This window comes from Ictidomys tridecemlineatus, chromosome Y, assembly GCF_052094955.1.
Source record: "Ictidomys tridecemlineatus isolate mIctTri1 chromosome Y, mIctTri1.hap1, whole genome shotgun sequence".
In the NCBI taxonomy this organism is placed as follows: domain Eukaryota; kingdom Metazoa; phylum Chordata; class Mammalia; order Rodentia; family Sciuridae; genus Ictidomys; species Ictidomys tridecemlineatus.
In genome coordinates this window covers 17,267,171-17,292,946 of record NC_135494.1, presented here as the reverse complement: position 1 = coordinate 17,292,946, position 25,776 = coordinate 17,267,171, and the positions used below count along the sequence as shown (strand labels likewise).

Here is a 25,776-nt window from a genome sequence, read left to right as displayed (position 1 = left end):
GAGGATGGTGACAGCATCCATGCCAGGAAAAGTGCAGGCTAAGGTGGACCTCGAGGGGGTGGGCTCCAAGTGTAAGCTCCCAATGTTGAGTAAATATAAAACAGATGATATAAATAGAATGCAATCCTCCTCCACATCCCCTTTACTCACTTATCTTACAGGAGCACAAACACATGTAAGAGGTGATTTCACTACATTATTTCAGAGGAGAGAGAAGATAATTCATTCAAAAACACTGCAGCAGTATGTGCCACCTAAACCCCACTGTGCAAAGGACAGTTGAGCAAGGTGCCAGCCAGGCTCTGCAGCCCACACAATCCACAGCACTTCTGCCTTTGCCTGCAACACAGGCCACAGGATAGGGTTCCCAACCCACATTCCTCTTAGGACAGCACTTCAAAGACATTCAGGGCTCCTACAGCCCAGAATGGTCTGTGGTGTCCAGCTCCCACAGGGCCAGGAAGCTTCCCCTTTCCACCCTAGCCACACCTTGACTTCTCCACACACAAGGAGAGACCAGTTGCATTCCTGCAAGTTGGAAAAGAATCATGGGATCTCACACAGCCACAGCTTGGGAGAATCCCAAGAGTACCCCCTAATCCCAAGAGATCTGAAAGGACATTTTCCGCATCTTATGGAAAAAGGAGGCCCAAAACCCACCCTGGCGTCTGCCAGGAAGGTGCACAACGCAGCAATGACCATAAGCATGTCTGCACCACCTGCCTCTGGCAGAACAATGTTCTGGACTCCACGAAGGAAAGCCCATCTTGAACTCCCTGGAGAGGACCCCTTGCACTTCCCGCCTGGGTGTTCTCAAGTTCGCCTGGCAGCCTTCACCCCACATTTAGCTGTTTCCCACTTGGCGGCTGCCTTGCTTGCTTGCTTGCTTACTTACTTACTCAGCGGCTGCCTCTGCTGACCAGTCTTATCTGTGCCTCAGCCCTCCTTAAAGATTTGACACCAGTCATGATGTGCACTGCAGAAGAAGCACCACCCTGCCCAGGTCTCTCCCTGGCCTCTGGGTCAAGGCTCCTCTGCTCAGGATAGAGCTGCAGGGCACAGCACTGCGGCCCATGTGACCCTTCCAGAGCAGCGGTCTTGACACCATAGGATAATCACTGATGCTTGAGAGCAGTTCTCTAGCTTACTGAGGATATTTTACAGAAATAAGTGTTCCAAGCCTCCCAGCAAGCAGGAAGGACAAAGAGAAGGGAAGGGTCAGGATGACCGCTCTCACCTCCAGAGAAGCTGACTCAGGCTAACGGGCTTGCACGACAGGGCAGCCAGTGTAGAGCAGATACTCCCCAGGATGCACAGCCCAGTTCCCGTGAAACTCCAGGTACCCCAGGCCCCACACACAGGGGTCATGGGGCACAGTGCACCATGACCAGAGTGATATGCTCTACAGCCACCCTATTAGCAAGAGGTGCCTGATACCAGGGGCCCAGGGGAAAACACTTGGCAGCATTCTCCAGGAGAAGTGTCCCTAGAACCACTCCACCTGAACAAGGGGGTGGGGCCCAGTAGAGAAAAGGAGGGAGACTTCATTTCATTAAACATATTTCTTGCTAAAAGTTAGCTTTTACTGCTTACATTCTATAAATAAGATTCTGCAACCATGTTGTAGAATATTAGGGCACACTGGAAATAGCTCAATTCAAATAAGAAAATGGTTTGTGTTCACCCAGTTCTAGAAGCCAATTTTCAATTGCTTAAAATAGTCATGATATTTTACCAAGGTAATTATACTCTTAGCTATCAGTAACAATTAACTCCTTAGACCAGAGCCGCTTAATAAAGGTCTCAAAATAAAATTGCGCATTCCAAGCACCGAATACTTAAATGTCAAGCACACCAACAGGCCCCTCAGAGGGGATGCAGACACTGAGAGCCATCAACTGGGCTCCTCAGTAGGCTACATCCAGGTCCTGTTGGTGGTTGGTGTGCTATGCTCTCCCCTCAGGAGGCGGGTTGTGCTATGCTCTCCCCTCAGGGAGGCGGGTTGGAGGTGCACAGGGCGAGGATGCCTCCCCAGCAAGGCAAGGGAAAGACCAGCCTCTTAAAGAAACCTGAGGTCCATGGCAACCACCTCAGGGAATCTTGGAAAGGGGGTACTCCCCAATCACAAGCAAGCCAGGCTGGGGTCTGATGTGCCCAGGTCAGAGTCCTTGGGAGTTGGACATCACCTATATGAGACACCACACGTCAAAGCACAACACACCCTCCCAGAGCAGCCTGATGAACAGCTTCATCATGCTGGCTGGCAAGACAAATCCTTGCATCCCCAGCCCAGGGGCTGCGTGGCGATTGGTATCGATTCATCGCAACATGCCTTGCAGGGACAGTCAGTATAAATAATCAGTCAGTGTCAAGCAATCAATATCTACCTTCCTGCTAACTCAGAGACGCCCATGAACTCAGCGTGAGTTGAGGAGGTCAACTTGGACCAAAAGCTTCTCATCTACTAAGTAGAGGAGAAAATGGAAATTTCCTGCAATGGGAGCCTGAGGTGTGAATGTCAAAGACAGAAACTCCCTAGGAAGCCAGACACGAGTTTCCAGAGTCGTAAAAGACCCCACTGGGACAATAAAGAGCTCAGACTCCACAGGGGACAGAGATTGAGCCACCCTAGTACCATCAAAAGCAGGTCCTCTTTCTGACCAACTCCCAACCTGAGAGGGGATCTGAACAGCCACCAGAACCAAAGTAACTCTGATAACGTAAACTAGAGGCCACAGAGCAGAGGAAACACAGAGCCACAGGCCAGATCTGGCCTCCAAGAACAGCTGCAGTCACACAGCTGTTTGGAACACTCCATATATGCATCCAGACTGCTAGCTTTCTGAGAAAATAAGATCCCTCAGGACAACCACATGACCCTCTCCTCCCCAAATGGGTCATACACTCCAACCCGCCCTACCTGGGCAGGCCCACTCCCCCAGCTGAGGCAGGCATCTGAGTTTTCAAAATATGACTTTTATATATCTCCCATCCCTGACCCCTGGTGTCATTGACAATGACATTCACTCAAATGACATTCATTCAAAGATGCCCATATCCTGTTCTCTCACACCTATGCCCATGGTTACCTGGCAAGACACAGGGAATTTTCAGATACAACTATAGTTACAGACATTCAAGTAGGGAAGTTATTCTGGACATCCAGGCAGGCCAATATAATCCCAGGAGCTCTGAAAAACAGTGCTTTCTCCAGTGAAGACGGGGCTATGAAAAGAAGAGAACTGGAGAGGTCTGAAGGCTGGGAGGGTCTTCACCACCCTCTATGGGCTACAAGGACAGGTGGGAAACAGAAGGGCACATTCCGGTAGCCTCCAGGACCAGGATTTGGGACTGCAGAGACTAGATTATGCCAGTGACCCTAGTGAGTTCAGAAGCAGGATCCGCAGAGCCCAAGGTGAGTGCCCAGCAGGGGCTAAGTCGAAACCCCTGATCATGTCATGCAGGTCCTACCAGAGTCCAGGAACCAGCCATGCCTGCCCAGGCCACACAGCTCTCTGATAAATATGTGAGGTCTCCAGCTATGGGGTCTAGAGGTACCACAGCAATGATGGAAAGTCACACCCCAGTGCCAGAGGAACAGCTGCCTTCCTACAGCCTCCAGCCCCCAGGGCTTTCTGTCTTGAGAGGAACCAGGACCCTTAGTCCCACAACCCAGTAAGGATTTACTGAGCTCTGACAAGCCAAGGCAAAGGCAAGGTGAGGGGTGGAAGACCACTCTAGCATTCCCAGGAGCCTTCTCCCCCAGTGCCCAGTAGCCACTGATGATCTGGATTCTAGCAAGAGCTCAGAAAGTAAGCCTGTGACCAGTGTCACCCTGTTCACTCCCTTACCCCCATCACCATGGCTCTATCTATAATAGCAAAACATGGAGGCAACAAAAGCTAAAAGGCCATGGTGCATCCTACCATGAAATACTACTCAGCAGTGACAAAGGAACACATGATGAACACACAAAAACTCGGGCGGCTCAGGAGGTTATCACACTGTATGAGAAAAGCCAATTTTTAAAGAGGATGTTCTGATTCCATTTATGTAACATTCTTAAAATGACAGGGCTGCAAAAGTAGAAAGCAGATCAGAAGCTGCCAAAGTCAAGTGCTGAGGGAGAGTGAGAGTGACTGGAGAGGATGCAGGCAGGGGATGGGGGACAGGCACAGGACACACATGCTGCCAAGACTAAACTCATGTTCTGCTGCCATGTCCTGTGCAGTCCCCAAGTTTTCATCATAAGGCTTAAGAATCTGGGGATATTATAACTTTACCCAGTCTGCTTTCCACTTTCAGTACAGTATTCAGTGAAATTTCATGAGCTATCCAACACTTTATTATCGAGCAAGCCTTGTGGAGATCACTCTGCTAGACTGCAGGCCAGTGCAAGTGTCCTGAGCACGTTGAGCCAGGCGGGGCTGAGCGGGGGCTATCAGTAGATGAAGTGTCTTAAATTCATTTTCTGACTCACTGTATTTTCAACTTACGATAGGTTTATTGGCACATGAGCCCCCTCCTAAGTCAAAAAGCATGTAGTCATGTAAAAGGTAACCATCAGGGGCATGAGGTGACAGATTCAAGAGACGTCTCTGAACCACCTTTGCAACTTCCTATGGACCTACATTTCAAATAAAAATTTAAAAGCCCTCAACTGGGGTTACCACTTGGAACATGGCTACACACTTTCAACCAAGTAAACACAGTGGAAGCCAGGCTTCGTGCTGCTGGGTTGGGCCTATAGAAAAAGGAGGAACCGGAATGGCCCATGTGGGGCTGGGCCTGAGCAAGTCAAGGACTCCGGTGTGAACTCAAGTGAATGTGACACAGATGGTCCCACAGATGCATTCACACGCACACATGCAATTTACACACATCTCCTGGCTCTTCTGGCTGACAGACATCCATTGGTAATACCCAAGTAGCAAGACCCACTTTCCAAACACCAGGCTGCATGAAAACAGCCAGGGACCCCTGGAAAAATGGCTGACTCTATGACTGGGACAGGAAATATACAGGATGAGCCCAGAGCATCTTGCAATGCCAGAAGTAGGACAATGCTCAAAACAAAAACAAAGGCCGAATGTTCTCTCTGATAAGTGGATGCTGATCCATAACAGAGAGGGGGGAGACATGGGGAAAAATGGAGGAACTTTGGGCAAAGGGGAAGGAAGATATTGAGGGTGCATGGGAACAGGAAAGATGATGGAATGAGATGCCCTAGATACATGTATGATTGCACATATGGTGTGACTCTACATTATGTACAACCCTAGAAATGTAAAGTTGTGCTGCAATTGTGTACAATGAATCAAAACACATTCTGCTATCATATATACCTAATTAAAATCAATTAATTAAGAAAAACTCACATATAAACCCACAATGACATCAAAGGGACCCAGGATTCAACTGAAAGACCCCAGTGCTACGGCCACAGAATAAAGTAGTAATGGATTAAAATCCCAAACCTAAAATGAATGTCCACAAGTCCATCTGATATAATAAATGAGGGAGAAGAGACAAACTCCTCATCATGGTTAGGATATAAGGTGTTCCCCAAAAGCTCCTGGTAATGCAGGAATGTTCAGAGGTGAAGTGACTGGACTATGGGAGTTGTAGCCGAATCAGCCCATCCTAGTTTGAATGGACTGACGGGGTGATAACTATAAGCTGGTGGCTGGAGAAGGAGTGTCATTGTGAGCATGCCCTGGAAGAGCTCATCTTCCCTGCAGCCCTTCCCCTTCCTGCTCCACTTCCTGGCCCCTATGAGCTAAGAAAAGCTCCTCTACCACATCCTTTCCCCATGATGTGCTGCCTCACTTTGGGCCCAGAGCAATGGAGTTGGCTGTCTATGTACTGAACCTCTGATTCTGTAAGCCAAAATAAATTTTTCCTCCTCTAAGCTGTTCTTATGAGGTATTCTGGTCATAGCAATGCAAAAGCTGGCTGAAACACCAGCCAGGCTAAAGAATTCTAAATAACTTAGATAGAGAAATCTGCCTCCAAGGAGAGAGTGTCAACTCCCAACCCCTTAGGTGGAGGCAATGCACACTGATCTCTTTCTAAAAATGCAGGTAGAAACTGGGAAACAGGAACTTGACATAGGAGAAGCCTGTTAAACCAGACCTCATCAGGGGCTGGAGGCCACCATCATTAGTGGCAAGTCACACTGACAGCATGTCCCCTTGACATGATGTGTTGAAAATGAAATTTTACCTCTTTTTCCCAAACCCACAACCACTGGTAATCATGAGAAAAACAGCAGGTAAATCTCCAAAGAGGAACACACCTCCAAATTGCCAAGGTCACCAGAAACAACGTCTGTAAAACTGTCACAGCCAAGAGGACCCCAAGGAGATATGGGGAGTAAATGTCACATGGTATCTTAGATGGGATCCGAACAGAGAAAAAAGACATTACAAATGGATTAAGAGACTCTGAATAAAGTATTCATCTTAGTTAATAATAATGTATCAATACCAGTTAATTATATCAAACATGTCATACTAACACAAAGTGTTACTAGGGGATACTAGATACAGGGAATTCTCTGAATTCTTAATTTTTCTGTAAATCAAAAATCTTAATTTTTCTGTCAATCAAAATGTTCTTGTCATATATAACTAAAAGGAACAAATAAAAAAAATTGGAAAGGAAACTGTTCTAAAAACTGAAGTTGCCTGGGTAAGCAGGTGCGCACACACACAGCCCAGGTAAGCAGGTGCACACACAGAGCTTGCAACACAGCCTGAGAGTGGGCAGCAAGTAAATGGTAGCAGCAGTCCTTGGCTGGGAAAGTTGTCAGAGGTGTGCTGGGCCATGCCAAGGGGCCCTTGAAAGCATGGTGGAAGGTCGTGGGTGGCTCAGGATTAACTAAAAAGACCTGGTAGAGAACAAGGTGAAATCCAACCAGGCCAAACTCCCACCAGTGTGATTTCCGCATATTAAACATACCCGACAGACATGTGCTATGCTCTGAAAGTTTGTGCCTTCCACAAATTCCTATGCTAGCTCCAAGTGATGGCATTAGGAAGAGGTGCTTAGGTCATGGGGGTGCACCCTCAGGAATGGGATCAGTGCCCTTGTAGAAGAGGCTCCAGAGCACCCCTTCTGCCTAGAGAGGAACAGACAGAGGCTCTGTGAATTGCAGCAGTCCTCACCCAGGTCATTCGAGCGCCCTGCTCTTGGTTTTGCAGCCTCTGGAACTGTGAGCAATTATTACTGGAGATGTGTAAGCCCCCAGCCCATGCTATTTTGTTACAGCACCTGGAAAAACTGAAACACCTTCCCAAAGTCACCTCTGCTCCCAAGGGCTGTGCACCCCTCCCCATCTCATAGCCATGACTCCCAGAGTTTATTCCATTTCCTCACTGGCTCCGTGTGCAAGGCTCTGTCTCCTGGATCTGAGTCCCATAGAGCCTCCCTCGGGAGGGGACAATGGGCTTTGTTGTCAGGGCCTCGAAATAGCTGCCCAAGTGAGAATGGGTAAGCTACGTACGCACCCACTCACTATGGTCACATTCCAAGGGCCCTGGGGCCATCCTGCAGAGAGGGGAAACTGAGAGGTGGTTTTGAGATCCCAGGGAAAAGCCAGGCTCCCAGACCTGAGTTCCCACTCCCCATGCCACAGGAAGGTTGCCTGGTCAAGGTGCCAAACAAACAACCACACAGCCTGGCTCCCCCATCCCACTCTGAGGGCCCAAAGCCCCTCAATAGCCAGCACTGCCTGGGCAGCCCATGCTATGCACCCCCTGTTGCAGGGACTGAGGGAGCCCACTCCCACGGCTGCTGGACTAGGTGTTCATCTTGGCTTGCTTCCACATATCTGTATGCTGACCCCAAAAGCAGCTTTTAGATGATGAACCTCCTTCCTCTTCCCTGGTCTACACATGCTCTCATGAACTGTAAATTCCTCGGGTCTGCACGTTAACTTTACACCAGGTAACTCCTCCCGCGTCCTTGCAGCAGTGTTTTCAGGAAGCTAGCAGGAAGTGGCGGGTGCCAGTGAGCATTATCACTGCTGCCTCATTCCCACTGGACTAAATCCTGTGAGGCCCGTGGCCATGTAGTCACATCACAGGCACCTCATACTGACACCAGTGGACAAATTTGGAAAGAAGGGAGGGTGACTAAGGCCCAAAGCCTTGCCCGGGGAGGCTGCAGAATGGCTACCCAAGATCTGAGTGCCTTCTCTCAAGGAGCAAGGTCCTGGTTTTGAGCTACCTATGAAGACACTTTGGGAACTCACCTCCCTGGGATCCACCTGCAAGGCCAGGGCTCCCAAGTTAGCCTCTGGAGCTGAAGAGAGGGTCTGGCCTCCACTCAAGTCCTGGGAAGCCCTGCATGATGCCAAGACAAACATGAGGTCTTCTTTGCACAGATATCTAGGTGCTGCCAAGAAGCAAGCAGAGGCGGCCAGGGAACAGCAGCATGTAGCAGCTGAAATATGACTCGTTTTCTGAAAGCTTCATAAGCAGGGGGTTCCAGAGATAAAGAACCTGGCTTTATCTGGATCACTAGACATGATCAAGAGCTGGCAGACACTGTTCAGGCACGGCTTCTGGTACTTCCTGGGCACATCCCCTTTCCTGGGGCAGAGTGTGGGGTCAACACAGCTCCCTCTGCCCACTTGACAGCAGTGTGGACAGGTGGGGAGTCTCTGCCCAGCAATCTGATGCCCCACCCTTACACAGAGTGTGCTTGGGGACAGATTTGGCCTTTTTCTTCCTTGCCTTTTGAAATTTCAATGTCCATGGCAATGTTTTATTAAATAATACTCACCAAAAACCATTTGTGCCTGAGTAACATTGGCTTAACACGCCAGATGTTGGAACCCCTCAGGCAAGAACAATTAGAAAAGGCACAGAGGCCAGACAGAACCACTGAGTAGGGAAAACAAGTGTGTCCCATCCTGCACAGCTGGAAACACGGGACCAGCCTCATTCTACACCCAAGACCAAAGCCCACTTCAGTTTCCTCTACACTTATAGACAGTGAAGGATGGGAAGGCTGCCTTGCCCACTGGGTCTCAAGGATGCTGACCCCAGTCAGGGCCCTGCAAAAGACCAGCGATTACACAAAAGGCTCCACCAGGGTGTGGCACCAGGCCAGGAAACACGGGTTGCTAGAGAGAGACTGCAAAAAGCAAGGCCTCCTGGAAATACAGGATTGAGGAGACCCTGGCACTCCAAGGACTTTCCTGACAATTCGGGGTAAGAGCACACAGCCTAACCAAACTGCCTGATCAAGCTGCCAAGATGCATCCTCTTTGGCAGAAGGTTTGTGTTGCCCACGGCCTGTGGTTTCCAGGCAGTGGCATGCTATGCTATTTGAGACATGAGGGCATAGACCACTGGCAGCAGCCATGTAAAAGTCTGCACAAAGGTGTGGTGCCAGAGAGAAAAGGACAAGTGTGCAAGTGGTGGGGCAGGCCTGACCGCACTTCAGTGGACCTGTACCTTGGTCAGCAATAGAACACGCTTCTGGAGCCTCCGGGCCAGTGCCTCATGGGTCTCCCGCTTCTTCCTCTCCTCTAGCAGCTGGCTACTGACTTGCCGGACCTCCTCCTGGAGCTGCTGCTGGGCCTTCTCCAGTCCCCGGGCACTGTGCAAGGAAGACAAAAGGGGAGTGATAAGGTCTGATGAGACCACCCCAAGGCCCTGGGATGATTCCCCACAGAGAGCCCCACCAGGATGCCCTCTAAAATAGAGCTGCACGTGCAGCCGCCTCGCTGTCATTTCCTCACTCCTGAATAGCTACTTAACGCCTTTCAGGAGTTTCTGGATTTCAAATAGACGCCCAGGGTGATCCCAGCACATGGCGGGAGGGGGAGGGAAGCTCAACTCCACACACAATGGGAAAAATTGTCAGCCATGCAGTGCTTCAGTACGGGACTTCTGAATGAGCTAAATTGCCAGCACAAGCACTTCCCATGTGAATCACAGTTGGCGCAGATGTGCAGCATGGAGGGGGCTGCACAGTCCCTAAGACTTTCTGCCCATCGAAACCCTCTCGGCCACACACTGGGCCTATAGTGTGGGAGAGACCCTAGGGTGCAGCCAGGCTGAGCCCTCTCCCTGCCTCTGTGCGGCCAGCTGATGTTTCCTGCCTGTCTCCAGCTTCAACATCCCCCTTCCCTTTGCATCCCCACAGCCTCTGTCTCCTCATGTCTCCCCAGCATCATACAACCTCCATCCAGATGGCCTTCTGGTCCATCCTCTGGCAACACATCTCTTCAGACCAGAGAAGGCAGGAGCTCTCCAAGCAGAGGGCAACCTCCCAAAGTATGCTTGGGAGAGCCATGACCCCTGATCTCTCAATGCCACCAATTCCCCCACAGCCATGCCCAGCACAGGCATGAAGCTGGCTGGTCCTTCAGAGGCCGGCTCAGGACCCTGGTGAATGCTGTCAGCACCAGAGAACTCCAGCCAATGCTTAAGGGTTCCTAAGATCCACTAGGGAGGGACAAGCAATGGTCATGATTAAGAGAGTGAGTGAGGCAGGGCCAGTGCACCAGGAGGGCACATTAGCATGTGAAGAGGGAGCAGGGTTTATCTCCTTCACTGGCAAAGATTTCTTCCCAAAGAAAATCCTAACCAATCCTTGAAAATAAAACATGAACAGGATGATAGGGTTCTCATATAAGGTGACATTCATAACATTTATGAGAGGTGACAATAAGAATGATGGGGCCACTTTGAAATTTTGAAATTTGGGGATGGGCTGTGAAGGACATCTGCAGTCTGAGATTATCTTTGGCATCCAATTATTTCTCTTTGTTTTGATTACATGATTTCAAGGAAACCTTAACTCATAAGGGCGATAGATAACGATTTCTTTAGAGGTAGTCTCTACTGCAAATTTTTTCTCTTTCACATGAATGAGTACTTACTGGATTTTCTAAATTATAATTTAGTAAAATTCTTTAAGCAGCAAAAATATAACTCGAAAGTGAATGTAAATCAAAGATTTATGGAACTTTCTAAGGGATCTGGTAACGGCCTTAGTCCTGTTGAGTGTGGCAGGGAACACTGGTGTAGGCTGCCTGGGACAAGCCAACCAGAGGCCTGCAAGACCATGGAAGCTGGAACCAAGGCTCAGAATCAAGATGCTGGCATTTCATTCAATAAACCCACTCGGAAAGCCTGGCACTGATCTCTACTCCAAATGCAGAGTCAGCCACTGCCACCTGCACCTCTAGGTGCTCCATAACCAAAGCCACAGTATAAAACAAGTGCAATTATTCACTGGAAACAGATATATTAAGAGGCTATTTTGAGTTCCAGTTCAATTTAAAACTATTCATAGACCAATTTAATAATCAAGAACTGTGAAATTGACTCTTGAATCATTGAATTCAGGTGGGGAGGTTCACAAGCACCTTAAATCACTGCTCCAAAGTGGGTAATTTAATTAGAAGAATGGTAGCATTCGATCTGCTGTTTGAAGAGTCATATACACAGAGGAAGGAATGTGGCAATGCGTCTGTAAGGTGACAGGGCACAGTACGACACTGGATAGGGTTGAAGGGTAAGAAAACACTCTAAGAAGCTGTCCTTAGCACAAGGGGGTTAGTGTAGGCTTGAAAAGAGAGTGACAAACCCCACGTCCTACACACTAGAAGCACAACATCATCATATCTGTGGGGAGAGCTGGGCCCTCCCCACCCACTGCAGTTGCAAAGGGACAGGAGGCCATGCCATATCTGCTATTCTTTTGTGATCCTAAGGACCTGTGCTTGGTGTCACAGAGTCATGTTGCAGGACTGGGCACCAGGAACCCAGTACCAAGTCTGAGCCAGATACTAGCATGACATAGATGGGCCCCAGCCACTATAGGGAGGACAGGACACCAGGCATGGAGATGCCCTGACCCAAGCCTTCTGCCCAGATCCAAGATTCCCAAGTACACAGCAGCTGCAGGCGGTGGCAGGAGCTGTGCTCCATGGCCCCCACAAGAGAGAACGGGGCCTCTAAGGGGTAGGGTACGACACCCAGGTTGGAAAAGCTCACTCACCAGGTCACAAAGAAAATCCATGCTCTCTCAAGAGCAAAATGCATTTCCTCAAGTGAGAAGGAAAAGAAATAAGCCAGAAGAATACTCAGTCCTACAAGAGACTCTAGTAGGCAAGACAGCACCAACTGCAGCCCACTGCCCTGCCCGTGGCAGGGGAGATAAGACCTCTGAGAGCCACCAGACTGGGCACAATCACGGTTCCACATCTATTGGGCAGTTCCCAGGGCAGTTATCTGGTTTCCAAATTTTCCAAGAGATAAACATAGACTTAAAAACCCTACTTCAGCAGATGACAGGGAGACTGAGTTCCTGAGTACTCTGCAGAACCTCGCTGGGGGTCAGGAGCACTAGATAAACAAGAGGCATTGAACAGCCAAGGGCCTGCCTCATGGACTCCACCCACATGGATCACATGCACAGAGAGTTTACTAATGCAATGTACAGTTAACCAGACATAAACTGAGTGATACAGGGCAAAAGGAACAATCCAAAGACTGTGGGAGGCAACAACTGAACAGCTATAATTCCTTGGACTTCATGACAAAAGGGAAAGACTGAAATAATTAAAATCTGGAAACCTCAGAAGAGGGACCCATGGTATAGAGCATTGATGGTGTCTGAGCCAGGTGGGAGCCCTGCAGGGTCTGGGCCCAGGCCTCTGAAGAGGGCCAAGCTTGCAAAGGCTGCTGCTACTGAACTCTGGAAAAGCTGAAGACTGGATACAGCTGCTGTGTGGTGATAAGGAAGTGTCTGAAGGAAAGGAAGGTGGCCACAGGCAGGACAAGCCAAGGGCAGGGCCCCAGCCACAGCCCCCTCCCCCTCCCCCTACTCCTCCTCCATTCTGGCCATGTCTCTCTAGTACCCACTATGGGCTGACAAGGCACCAGTCAGACAGTTGCAGAGGGCTGCAGGTCCCAGCACTGCAAGATGGAACACAGAGAGGGGACTCTAACTGAGAGGAAACTTTGCAACTGGCAGCGGCAAAGACAGAAAAAATGAGTGCTGTGTTCTCACATCAGGAGGCATACTGGAAGGTACTGAAGGCACACAGGCAAAGGAAGGAAGGGCACCACATGTTGGTGGCAGGAGAAGGGCAGGCAGGAGGTGGTATTCACATCAGCCCAGCAGCAGCACTGCAGAAGAAGGACTCACGGCCCAACAGGAGGTAAGTGAGGATCAGAAGGGAGACACAGGGCAGACAGGGAGGGGCCTACACAAAGACTCAAGAGGATGAAAGGGAGCAAAGTCAGAAAGCAAGGACAGCCCTTTTGGGGCCTTTGCTAGGCCACAGAGGTGAGCCAAAACTAGGTCAGTAGAGGGCATAGGCAAGAAGAGACCAGCTCTTGCTTATAAAACAGAAAACAGTGTGGAAGAGTGTTGTTCACGCGTTCCAGGGGCCGGTCCTGTTGAAGCAGGAAGAGACAGAGTACTGTGGGCAATGAAGAGACAATTTCGCCTGAAGGCCCAAGACAATGAGAAGGACTAAAATATGGTGAAAAGAGGGAGGATGGCCCCTCCTCAACACACACACAGAGCCCAAAGGCTCCCAAGCAAGTGCTACTGAACCCAAGGATGCAAGTGGGTGGGACAGTAACCCTGGATCAGAACAGGACCTCTCCGTTCTGTCCCACAGGCTTTCTGAGGGCCTCCCTGGCTCAGAAGCAACTGGGTGACCAAATCCCACAGCACTAACCCACACCAGTTCCCAGGCTGCGGGTCCATCCCCATTGGGAAGCTCCCTCTGTTCACGCTCAGCCTTTCTTCTAAGGGAAGAAGAGAGAGCTCATAAAAAATTAAACTTCTAGCTCCATGCCAAGCTGAACTCTAAGGTCAGCAGTATTTCCATGAGCCTTTGGGAGTTCAAAACAAAGCTCTTGGTGCTTCAAGGAGAAGCTGGGCATGTTTATCGATCGATGCCTTTTTGAGGCGGCATCTAGTGAGAGAAACAGTCCATGCTTTTGAGAAGCCATCTTTGTAAGTGGCAGGCCACTGCAGTCCACTTTTATGAAGTCTTCATCAGAAACTCAGGCTAATAATATCCACTTGAAGGAACAAGGAAAGGACACAAGAGACTCCAGAGTGGCAGGAGACATTTTCACAACCTTCTCCAAGAGACTGCTGGCTGAGCTTCTTCCCTTGCTCGGCCCAGCATGTCACCAGCTCTGCTGTCTGTCTTCTCACAGCTCCAACCTGGCAGCCCAAGCACTAACAGGGCAAAGAAAGGACATGTGTGCAAACAGACACTGAGATTCCTAGACAACATGGCCACCATGAGGGACTGCCTCTGAAAAGGAGCAGGGCAGGAGGTACAGTGCATCCTGCATGCTTGGGATGAGTGAGGGGCTGCATGGTCACAGTGCCTGAGCCCTGCCTGGTGTGCAAACCCAGGGACACAAAGGTGCCTCAGTAGCCACAACCAGTCCCAAAGCCAAAACAAGAACTCTGAGCTAAGCACCACCCCTATAATGGACTGAATTTATCTGTGTCCCCAAATTTGTATTTTGAATCTAAATCCTAACATGACAGTGTTTGGAGGTGTAGCCCTGGACAACTAGATCACAAGGAAAGAATTCTCATGCTGGAATGAGTGTTCCTATAAGAAGTCCCCTGCCTCCCCATCTCCACTCTCTCGCTGTAAGAACACAGTGAGAAACAACACTGAACCAGGATGACAGCTCTCGCCAGGCACCAGTGATCTGCAGGGGCCAAGGACTTTTCAGCTCCAAAAATGAGAGAAAGGAATGTTCATTGTTTGAGTCCCAGACTCTGGTACTTTTGTGATGGGGACCTGAATTCATTACAATCACCTTCTCATCCGTAACACCTGGACAAGAGCTGACACAGGAAGCTTTCTGATGGCTGCTCAAACATTTCCCTGACAGCGTGTGCCAATCTGTGGGTGGTCTCCAATTGGTTAAGTTACAAATATAATTGCATGGGTACATTGTTTTCAGTAATTGCTCTTTTGCATAAAACTCTGCAGGAAAATATTGATAAAGTTTAATTCAAACTGTTGCAAAGTCCTTAAAAACACCTTTATTCTTAGTCATAGACACAGATCAAAATCCACTAACAGTCCTACTATTATGGACAATAATGTACCAATAAAAAATATGGAAAAGACTACTAACACTTAAACTAGGAGAAAAAATGCCCACCAAGAGGACTGTGGATGGAGTTCAATGGTAGACTGCTTGTCTAGCATGCTTGAGTCCCTGCATTCACTCCCCAGCACCACAAAATATAAAAACAACAAACAAAAAAAAAAAAAGAAAGAAAAACAGTAACACAAGTGATTTTTGGCATTTTCCTTTTTGCAAATGGGTAAATGCAGACCCACATGACTGAGTCACCTGGGTCAGGCCACTGTGTCCCCAACAGGAAACAGCAAATGCTTGCCCTCCACAGCCTCTCATTACTCTGTGGATGACCAAGTCCTGGAGCACCACGGCAGTGATGGCAACAGCCAGAGTCAGCCCAAGTCAAGCCACCCACCAACTGGTGCCATGCCATATGCCTACCTCAGGGATAAAATGCCCCAATCTCTCAGGCCATGCAAGGCTGCTGACCTACCCCAGAGCCAGGCCTCTGGGCTGGATCTGTTGCACTGTTACCTACACAGTCCCCACTGTGCAGAGGAGGAGCAGGGCACTATGACATGGCTCCCTCCCAGCACATCAGGAAATCTCCAGGAGCTGAAAGAAATTCTAGAACTCTGCTTGTCTAGTGAGTAGAAGAATCTAGCTAGGAAGAATCATAGGCAGGATTAGGAAATGGAAGACAGGGTGAGGGCCAGCGGTCCCACCAATGAACTAAACCTGGAGTGTGTGCCAGGCCCCCATCCTGGGCCCAGAAGACAGCTGCACACTCCATCAAGATGGGCACTGACAGATAAGAGGATGTCAGAGTCTAATAGACAGTGAGCTGATCAGCAGTCCAATGGGATGGGGCGGCATGATGCTCTGAGGCAGCAGACGAGACCCCAGAACCACTGTCTGCCAAAGGAGCTTGAAAGGGGCAAAGATAAATAAGGCTAGTCTCAGTGAAGTGAGAAAAGGGTGCTAGGGGAACCCCCAACAACTGAGGAAAGGGCAAACGAACAGTGAACACAGATAAGAGCACAGAGGACTGCCTGCGGTGTCGGGGATGCCTGCTCCAGGTGGTCTGCGGGAACAGGCAAAAGCAACGGGAGACAGCAGCTCGGTTACAAGGGGCGAGAAATCTCATACTCAGAGCCCTCCAAGGTGAAAAGACTACTTGGTGAGAATTTCTCCCAACAAAGAGACCACTGTGGCTAGCCAAACACTAGGACGGGGCCCCACAGAGAATCAATGATGACCAGATTTCAGAAGACTTACTTAAGATTTCCAGGTGAACCTGGGCTTTATTTCTGGCCGGTGTAGCCTGAAAAACCAGTAACACATGGACAGGAGACTAAACATTCTGCAAAATAGGAGGAAGAAGCTGATCATACCCTTTCCAGGTGGGCACTCGCCTGAAGATGGAGTAAGAAGCTCCCTTTCTCCAACTGCCTCCAAAAGAAGTTTTAGTTTCCAAGTTATTGCCAATAAAGAATAGGTCACAGCACCCAGCACAGAGGAGCTCATAAGTACTATGGGCAGTAGGAGCCAGTGGCCCAAGTGTGCCCCGCAAGAGGTCTCAGGGCAGTCAGGAAAGCAGGGCTGCACTCCCCACAGTCCTGCCCTGTCCTGGCTGTTAAGGCAATCCACAGACAACTGACCCAGAGTCATGGCGCCCTCCTTTTGGCAGCAGACAGGAGGGAAACCAGAGGTTTCTATGGTCCACAGTCCAAGGAAGGGCAAAGCCCATCCAGAGCATGTCCAGATCAGTGCCTTTGAAAGAGGCAATTAGAGTAGAGAGAAAGCAAAGGATAAATGTCTGAATAGTGCTCTCTAGACAGGAATTCCTACCCAGGCCAGCACAAAGCCCAGATAGCCAGAAGGAGGTAGAAATGGGCTTGGTATCTGGGGAAGAGTGGAGCCCAAAGCAAGGACTCCAGGCTCCCACTTAGGGAAATATCACCCAGTCCATGTGCTGAGGAGAGGACCCCCCAGGGCCTGCTTGTCCTCAAATCTTCCCATCCCTGTGAAGGGATCAACACTCACCAAACCCCACCAGGCAGCACCAAGGAGCCTCCCTGAGCTTCCCTTCCCTACTACATCCGGGGTACAGTGAAGCCTCCAGAGAACATTCAGAGCCAAGCTCCATTCCAGGTTCGGGTGTGACTACTCCATGGCCTCCTGGCTGCCATCACTGCCCTCATGGACCCCACTCATCCTCCTAGCCACCAAATCGACCCTGAAATGTAAACTCAGCACAGTCTCATCCCTGGAGCCTCTCCATGACTCCTGCTCACACACTGCAGGAGCACCAGTTCAGGTAAGCCCGCCTCCCCCAGCTGCTTCCCAGGCACCATGGCCACACTCCCTATCCACACATTCACGCCTGTCACCTCAGGCTTTGGGTGGCTGTGCATGCATCCTAGAGAAATCTCTCACCTGATGCCCCCATCAGACAAGCACCTTCCTGCCTACCACCTAGTTTAAGTCACCTTTACTATTTGATCTCATGGCCCCTGTTCTTTCCCCCATGTCATGACTTGCCATATTAACACATTTACGTGCTTAATGCCTTCCTGCCCTCCTGCATGCCAAGAGGGCAGAGGTGGCAACTGTTCAGATCTCTACTCCACATCCAAGTGCCGTGCAGAGTGGCTCTTCAAAAAATCCCTGTTGTTTCAGTTCATACTGATGACAGGCCACCTCTAAGAAGTGGAATCATGGAATGAACCCTGTAGCACCTCACCGAATACTAGGCTGCTCATGGACATGCCAAGGCAGAGGAGACAGAGTTCCAGGGCTTCAAGAGAACGGTGCAGACAGCAGGTGTTGTGGAATTTACAGCCCATTTGGGGAACAGCAGCAGGAGTATGTCAGGTGGCTCCAGGTGAGGGCACAGTGGAAAAGCAGGAAGCATTCTGCACAGGGTTCTTGGGACAGAGGACAGCAGGCAGGCCTAGGAGGCTGGCAGGGACTGAGAAAGACTGTCCACTGGATGCACCTGGCCTGGGCCTGGAGGAATCCTCCAATTCTGACAGAGAGCACTGTCTGCCAGGACAACCTCCCATACCACATGCACATGCTTGAGAGTATGCTGAGTTTACATTTCAGGAAATGCAAGCAGCCATGTTTACAGGGGCTGGAAGAAGCAATACAGCAGAACCCCTGTCTACCGCTGGAGCTTGAAAGGGGCAAAGACAAAGGTGGTAAAATTTTAGATGGAGCACAGACCAGGCAAAGGTTTCCAGAGGGCAAAGGCAGCACTGTACTGATGCCAAGCTCCTAAACCTTTTCCCTGCCACCACAGAAGGTCATGTGTGTGTGTGTGTGTGGGGGAGAGACATACATATTCTTTCTTGTGAGTAGGTCAGGTCAGCCATGGAATCAGTTCCACAGAGGCAGCGTGGCCAATGCAAGGGCTCACGTCTAGGTACTTTTGAGAAGGAAATCAATAGCTGCTTCTGGAGAGAAGCAAGGGGACATGGCCCTGAGATTCCACTGGAGCAAGGGGCCCAGTGAATGTGTACAAAGCCTCACAGAATCCGCCCAAGGAGGCTCCGCACACTGACAGACTTCTCCAACCTCCGGCCTTCTCACTGACACTCAGAGTCACTGATCTCAACCCAGTCCAGCTGGCTACATCACACTTAAGAAGTCACATAGGGAAAGTAGAAAGCAGGTAAATACCCAGCAAGCACTGGGTCTCTTCACGCACCTTAATGGGATGGGTAAACTATCTGTGTCCAGTATGTTAGGTGGCTCCTTTGTAATGAGCTGGTGGAGATGCACATCCCAACCCCCTTTTCTAAATCTGTGCAGGACCGAGGGTGGCAGCAGAGGTGGTCAGCAGGGTTCTCCTGCACAAGTATGCCGCCCTCACCCCGGGGCAAAGCCCTCAAGGTTACAGGATGCCACTGCACATATAATCTTGAGTGGTGTCCACAAGCACCTGAGCAGCTCAGATGAGAAGCAAGCCTGGCCAGGGCCACAGACAGGAGTCATGTCCAGAGCACTGTCTACCCACATGGGCACTCCCATGTGGCCAAAGCCCACAGACTATGACAAGGTTGCCTTTGAAACGAGTGGGGAGAAGGAACCAGAGACACAGAAGGGAGCAGAGGCAGTCCTGCTCCACCTCCTAACACCGTGTGCCCAAGCGCAGACTCAGAGCAGCAAGCTTCCCCTGGCGCCCTCGACGCCTAGGCTCAGCCTGGCACGCAGCTGTCTTTATTTACGCCATCTAATTCCAATCTTAAATGCCTCCAAGTGTCATTACACATTTCTCTGAAAAAAATAAAAATAAAAATCCAAACAGCTGAAACAAAACCAGAGAATGAGAAAAGCAAAGACTGAAATAATTACCAATCAACTGCACGGCCGAGGGAGCAGGCTCCGAAGCTATAGTCTGGCCTCCCGGTCACTGCTCCCGATGATGCCTCTGATGAGTGCTCTGTTCCTAACATCTCATCAATTTGAATCACCAAATTCAATTTGCATTCCCAGATAAACAGAGGCCACCCAGTAAATACTCTCATCTGACCTTGAAATGTGAGAAGGAAAATTGCCCCTTACAATTTCAATTCATAATGCATAACCCAATTTAGTTGACTGGGAACCAACCTGTAATCCCATTGGTGGGGCTGCCTCCAAAGCCAGGGCATTGGGCAGGAGCAGGACAGTAAGCGTAGGCCCCAGGTTGCTGATAAGTGGCTCAAGTCTTTACTGAGCAACTACCATGTATCTTCCTGCCCAACTTTTGGAAGAAAAAAAAAAGATGTAGATAGATAATTAAGACGATCTGAAGTGATGGCTGATGCAGGCACACATGGCAGATGTCCTGGAGCCACCCAGCTCCAACTTCTGGAGGCAGAGGAGAAGGAGAACTCTCATGTGTAGCATCTCAGCCTTGATGTGCCTGTGGACAAGGTTCTGAGCACATGGCTTTCTATTAGGGATTGCAGAAAAGGAAGACATGGACAGTCACAGAGTCAGCAGGCAGCAGAGCGAGGCTGCAAGACGGTCATCTATGCTCTTTCACACACCAGAGGTCAACAAACAGCCCTCTGCTTATTTTTTGTAAATAAAGTTTTATCAGAACATAGCCATGCCCACTGCTGACATATTATATGTGGCTGGTTTCCTGTGGAAGACTGTGTGACCTAAAAAAACAAAAATATTCACCATCTTGCCCTTTACAGAGAAAGGCTACCAATCTGTGGACCACACCAAAGACGTAGAGTTACCAACAGAGCAACAGAAATAAAGACATGAGCTCCACCTTACTGAGGGCCATCCCAACAATGCCAGCATCTTGGCATGAGAGCAGCTCCCAGAACAAGACACTCCTGCCAGCCTGGCCCAGCCACAGACCCCACAAATTCATGAATTCCAACAAAAAAAAGAGAAAAGAACCTTGCTAATCTATAACCCACTGCCTCCTCCCGCCTAGTAACTCACTTATACATACATCACTGCCTTCTTGCAAATAGGACTCCATCAAAGGACACGGAGAAGCAGCTCAGGAAAACACGTAGAAACCCCTTTCTCAGTCTCTCTCCAAGAAAGTATGTTTGATGAAGCAGAGGTACTGAGCCCCTGCCTGGGATGGAGGGATTTCTACCTCATGCTCTAGCTAAGGCCACAAACACACAGGGGTATGATACTTCCCAGGGACGCTGCACCTGGAGACACAGCTGGGACATGACCTGGGCCTTGGCACAGGGCACCCTGGCTCATTAATCTTCAGCTATCTCACTCCCTCCACAGCCCCCCAGCCTTCTGAGATCCAGACTCCATCTCCCACCCTGGACACAAACTCAGGAGAAAAAAGGAGAAAGAAGAAAGAGCTGCTGTGACCATTTAAGAGAGACAAGGACCTGGGCAAGGGTTAGGGACACAGCAAAGGAGAGAAAAAAATAGCAGCAATGGCCAAGTTGAGGGAGGGTCCAGATAGGGGGCTCTGGGTCTCAAAAGACAACGGGCACATGGACAGCAGTGGCCAGCTGGAGCCAGGGTCTCTGGACATGACTCCTTGTCCCTTCTTCATCAGACTATGAGTTTAATAAAAACACATCAAGTTCCCCAAAACAGACCTTCAAAGAAACAAAGCTCTAATCATCTGTCATCAACTCCACTCTCAATGCTTCTCAAACTCTCAAAGTGTCTCTGTGTTGGCCAAGCTGTCTCCTCCTGACAAGTCCTACATGGAAGAAATACCTGTGGCAGGGCATGGAATGTAGAAAGAACAGAGCTGCCCCTGTAGCTAGGTAAAACACACAGGGAAATCCTGCACTGGGCCAGGGCCAAACCACGCACAGAATGGCAGAGGGCAGCTTCCTTGCCAAGCCAGCTGAGGACCCCTTCCTCTCCTCCTCCTCTCACTCAATAGGCCAGCATCCCTGAACATCCTCTGTGTGCTGCTCTGGCTGCTACACAAGACTTGGAAGCCAGTACAGCCCAGGGGATCACACATGTGACAGCCCCAGGATTGAAGACCCATGGAACAGAGGTGTGTATGGAGGTGGAGAAGCAATGACCCTCACCAGGTCCAGATATGATCTGCATCTCCCAAGAGTTCATGAGTTTGTAGCTTGGTCCTCGGGTGGTGATGGGACCCTAAGAGGTCCCAGGTAGGGGGGCTCAGCACTTGTGGGAGGAGGTGACAGTTCTGCTCCACAAAACTGAGTCCTTTAGTCAGCTAGAGTGCACCCACAAAGGGGACTGTGGTGCTCAGGGCTCTCAGTCGCTCCCTGCTTTCTGGTTTATGACATAGGTTTGCTTTGCCACGAGCTCCTGCCATGATGTGCCATCCTTGCCAGAGGCCCAAACCCATGGTGCCACCTGATTTTGAACTGGAACCTCCAGAAGGTAATCAAAATAAACCTTTTCTAAGTTAGTTGCCTTAGATATTTCATTACAGTAACAGAGAGCTGACTAACATATGTGGGAACACGGAGGAGGAGGGATGATCAGAACATAGCATAGTGAGTGTGAGATCTAAGCATGTGCATGTGGAATACAGGAAGGCGGGAGGGGCCCCCAGAGAGCTCGGCTGGGGTTCCTGTAAAGGCAGCAATTGTAGCCACCACCCAGGAGGTTGCCCAGAACATGCTGGCACAGAGCTAGGCCAAAATCTCCATGTCTGGGGACAAGAGTCCACATGACAAGTGAAAGAATGGCATGTCACACTGCAGGACCAAGCCGAGAAGAGCTCTGAGAAGTGAGGGCACAACGCTTAATTGAGATTGTGAGTCAAATCGGACAAGCAGTTAAGAGATGAGACAGAATAATCTCAGCAACATCTCTCTCTTTGGAATCACCCAACAGCCCAATTAGTGGCTCTGATGCTGAGGTTCCCAGCATTCGCAGGATCAATAGCACCCGCTGGCCAGCAGAGCGGGATGGCCTGTCTGCACTGGACCAGCTTCGATCAGCACCTGTGCTCCATCATAATCCTTCTGGCCGCCTGACGGAGGCTGATTAACAAAGCCCATTCTGCCTGTTTATTCTCCCATTGATTTCACTGTGCTCGACCCAAAGCCCAAACATCAATACCCTGGTGGGTGAGGCACCTTCCCAGGGCCTCTGCAATCTCTCCTAAGGTGAGGAGTGTCCCCAGCCCCTGTCAATCACATATGCACGGCACAGAGAGCCATCTCTCTGTGTGGGGGACATCGTGGGTAACCAGGGCTAACAGAGTTAATGCTGTCAATAACTAATAAAAAAAATCCCCAAAGCATTCCCCACATTGGAAAATAAAAACAAAAGGAGAAAATGAGATTTTCAGAATACTTAGTTTCTCTTCCACTATTTTTAGTGAGAGCTGGGAGCAGAAGGAGGCATCTGCTGACCGATGGCTATGTCAACACGGCCACTCATTTATTAATCTCACTTCCTCTCACCCCGGACTCGGGCTTGGAGAGTTGACACTTGGCTTGAGAAATGACAGCTCTAAGCAGTTTATTTCCTCTTGAACTTTAAGAACTGACTGAGACAGAATTGACCTTTAAAAGGCAGGGTTAGTGCTTGTCGGAACTGCCGCAGCACCTCTCTGCGTATACAACATGAGAGGTGCCAGGCAAACTCCCGTGAGCACAGGCAGCGAGGAGTAGAGGCGCTCTGCGCAACAGAGGAGGTCTGAGGTGGCACAGGCATCTGGAGACTTTAAACACGCCAAGAGAGCCAAACACATCACACCTCCTGGGGTGAAGAGGAACAGCGCCAGATGCTGCAAACCCCAGCACACAGTGAGTCCAAGCCCAGCCCCACCACTTACTAGTGGCAAGCAAGATGGACACTGAGAGGCCAACATCTGCTTCTCAAACTCTTCCCAGAAAAGCTCTTGATGGCAAGGCAGATATGTTCCCTGACACTCAGGAGCCCTCTCCCAGCCTCTTGGAAATTTTTGTTGACAAGTCTCAAGTGGCCACTGGGAACCTTCTCATGGCCTGGTTATGGGGTATTCCAGGAAGCACAATGAAATAAGACAACTCTAGCCTGAGGAAATTCACAGTGCCTTTAGTGACACAGGCTGGCCATTCTATCCAAGAGCCAAGAGCAAAGGTCAGACAGGAAACAGTGAGTCTGGAAGGCAGGAAGGCAGGCTCTGGGCAGGGAGATGCTCCCTGGCAGAGGCATTGCTCAGAGGCTGTAAGAAAGCAGGTCCCAGCCCAGTGCCAGTGATGAACATCCCACCCTAGGTGAGAAAAAGGGACAGTACAGCCAAACAGAGGCAGCCCCTAGCCAAGATGGGACATTCACAGGCAAGAAGGAGGCACAACCCCACAGGACTAAAGAAAAGGCAATGAAGGTATAAGGGCAATTTCTACACAGCAGCAAACTTTAACCAAAGCTCCTGAATCACACTGGCCATCCACCCACTGCCCGGCATAGGCCACAGGCAGAGCCCAACCCCCAGGGAGGGGTATGGAACAGGAAGTTGTCATGGGAGGAAGTGACCAGGGCCAACACCTGATCAGCTTTAGAGACTGGATATGGACTCCCCATGAACCCAACCAGGGGAAAAGCCACATAAAGGACAATGACCTCATGGAAGAATTCTAGTTCTCACTGTAGATTAATGAGCAGCACATCATCTGTGTAGTTAAAAGATGTTTCGTGGTAATAGTATTAACAAGGGTGGGGACAGTATTCAACAGTATTTGGAGAAATTGGTCAAAAATCCAGAAAGTTTTAGAAGTTTCTGAATGGAATGCAGGAAAATCAAGGTCTCTGTGACTATGCACACCTATTTCACCTTCTAATGGTCCATGACCTTCGGACAGAGAGGCTGGCTGCAAGGGACAGCCCTGACCAACCAGAGAGACCACCACTGGTGTTCAAGGTTTTTACCATGTCCCAGTGTCAGCAAGGAAGAGGCCCAGGTGACCTGAATTTACTGGGAGGGCCAGGGATCTGCCTGCCAGCTCCACCTTAGCTGGTACACACTGGGCCTCCCACACACCCACCTCAGAAATGGCAGGAGAGCAGCATAAGAGCAGAGCTGGGCGGCTGCTGCTGAGCCGATGCCCTGCCAGGCCCATCTGCTGAGCACAGATTAGAAGCAGGAAATGCAGCTCAGCAAGCACACAACAATAAAACACATTTTCTGAGCCATTGTATGACTTCCACTGCTGCTCATCTTCGTCACTCAATGGCAATTCACTAGCTGTTGTAGAAGACACTTAGAATTTACCTCAGGCCTTGGAATGGCTGCTCCTCCTACCTCCTGTGGTCCAGACAGCTCTGGAAGCCTGAGGCCACTCCAGAGGAAAAGAGGCAACAAAAACAAGGCCAAAAGACAGGGACAGTGTTCCCCTATCATCAGGCAAAGGGATTGCTATTCTGGATCCCTGTAAGAATCACTCCAGGTTAGCAGACAACAGATCCTCACTGTCACTACCACCAGCTACACTCTCAGGATACCTCTTAGTCCTTACCTCTTAGATGTATATCATATCACTGATTCTGCCTCCTGCCCCAAGTGAAGTGCTTTGATCATCCCCCTGTGAACAAGGAGCTTGATGGGAGAGGAATGGCAAGTGGTGGGTCACCTCTACCAAAGTACATTCCTGAGGAACAGTCCTTTATCTGTCGCCTCAGGGAATCAAGAAACAGAAGTGAAGGAGCCTCACCCACACCTGTTCTGAGACCCCAGGGGAGGACACAGACAGGAGGTGGCTCACCAGACACTGAGTCTGTCAGAGCCTGAGACTTGGACTTGTTTGTCCAAACTCCAGAACTCTGAGAAATGGATTTCTGCGGTTTATGAACCTTCCAGGCTCAGAATTTTTTGTTACAGCAGCAGAAAATAATGCAACACAGCTTATATCAAAAGACAGTCCTGGTGGATCAATGATTTTAGACATGAAAGATGAAATCATAAAAGGGGGAAATATAAAAGGAAATTTTAATGATCTAGGAAAGAGAAAGTCTTTCTACATTCATACAAAAACAAAACCAACAGAAACACTAAAAGAAACAGCTTCTATATCTGACTACCCAAGAATCAAAAGCTGGCATCTGGAAGAAAACTGTAACCAAACAGGGAAAATGTCAAGTTGGGAAGTCATATTTTTTGACAAAGGCCTAACCTCCTTAGGCTATTAAAGGCTCCTCTAAAAATTAATTTTAAAAAAGACAGAATAATAGGCAAATAAAGATTACAGATAGG

At 49.6% G+C, this 25,776-nt stretch overlaps 1 protein-coding gene across 1 annotated transcript in view; it reads right to left on the bottom strand.

The window, feature by feature from the left end:
* LOC144371882 (mitotic spindle assembly checkpoint protein MAD1-like) overlaps positions 1–25,776 on the bottom strand; it is a 238,895-nt gene that overhangs the window by 91,822 nt on the left and 121,297 nt on the right. Inside the window, 1 exon segment of the mRNA XM_078035192.1 lies at positions 9,468–9,612. Within this exon segment, the coding sequence (XP_077891318.1) occupies positions 9,468–9,612 (145 nt within the window).